The sequence below is a fragment of the Phytophthora parasitica genome (assembly GCF_000247585.1).
Source record: "Phytophthora parasitica INRA-310 unplaced genomic scaffold supercont2.135, whole genome shotgun sequence".
Classification (NCBI taxonomy): domain Eukaryota; phylum Oomycota; class Peronosporomycetes; order Peronosporales; family Peronosporaceae; genus Phytophthora; species Phytophthora nicotianae.
Genome location: NW_008649121.1, coordinates 49,802 through 50,472, shown reverse-complemented (window position 1 = coordinate 50,472; position 671 = coordinate 49,802). Strand labels below are relative to the sequence as shown.

General features: G+C 48.3%; 1 protein-coding gene across 1 annotated transcript; it reads right to left on the bottom strand.

Annotated features, from left to right (window-relative positions):
* Nucleotides 1–43: 43 nt before the first annotated feature.
* Nucleotides 44–510, bottom strand: PPTG_19635 (hypothetical protein; the record flags this gene model as incomplete). Its single annotated transcript, XM_008918054.1, has 2 exons — nucleotides 44–349; nucleotides 421–510. 2 exons carry the CDS (start codon nucleotides 508–510, stop codon nucleotides 44–46), a joined length of 396 nt encoding a protein of 131 aa, XP_008916302.1.
* Between the last annotated feature and the right edge of the window lie 161 nt (nucleotides 511–671).

Here is a 671-nt window from a genome sequence, read left to right as displayed (position 1 = left end):
ATACCAAAAAATTGGTGATCCTTGTACCAACATGAGCAACAGCTTACCGATTGATATTGGTCCCATAAGTAGCATCAACGCAGACTGCTTCTGGGAACTTGCGTGTCATCCTTCGCATGTGGGCTGTCTGGAATGTAATACAGGAAGTAAGACCCGTTGTCTTATCGCGGAAAACTTTCACAGCATTCCCTGGACCTTCACTAAAATCTCTCAGGATCTCTGCCACTCTCTCGTTGTCGTCTTCTGACGTGTAAGTCTCCATACGCATTTTAGCGACGTGATTCTCCACATCTTTGGGCAGGACTGGGTTTCCCGACACCTCTTTTAGGTAACGCAGGATTTTCTTCTTCTTAGATATCCCTATAAATTATGCATGAGCTGGCTAATCTGCGTTACGTTTGGAATTGTGCTCTGCCTTACTTTGAACCAGTGTTTTGACCACACCTCTAGTCCCAGGGGAGGTAATTTTACGGGACACAGCATATGAGTAGTAGACGTCCCGGCTGACATCGTGGTTGTGAGTTGCCACATGAGAGGTGACCCGGACCTTGTACGTTTCGTCAGCAACCTTAACAACTTTCGGTGAGCTTCGAGGACGAGGCAGACGACGGGCCGGACGCCCAAGATGATTTTGACGACTACGAAGATAAGAAGCCGGCTCCAGAGCGAGG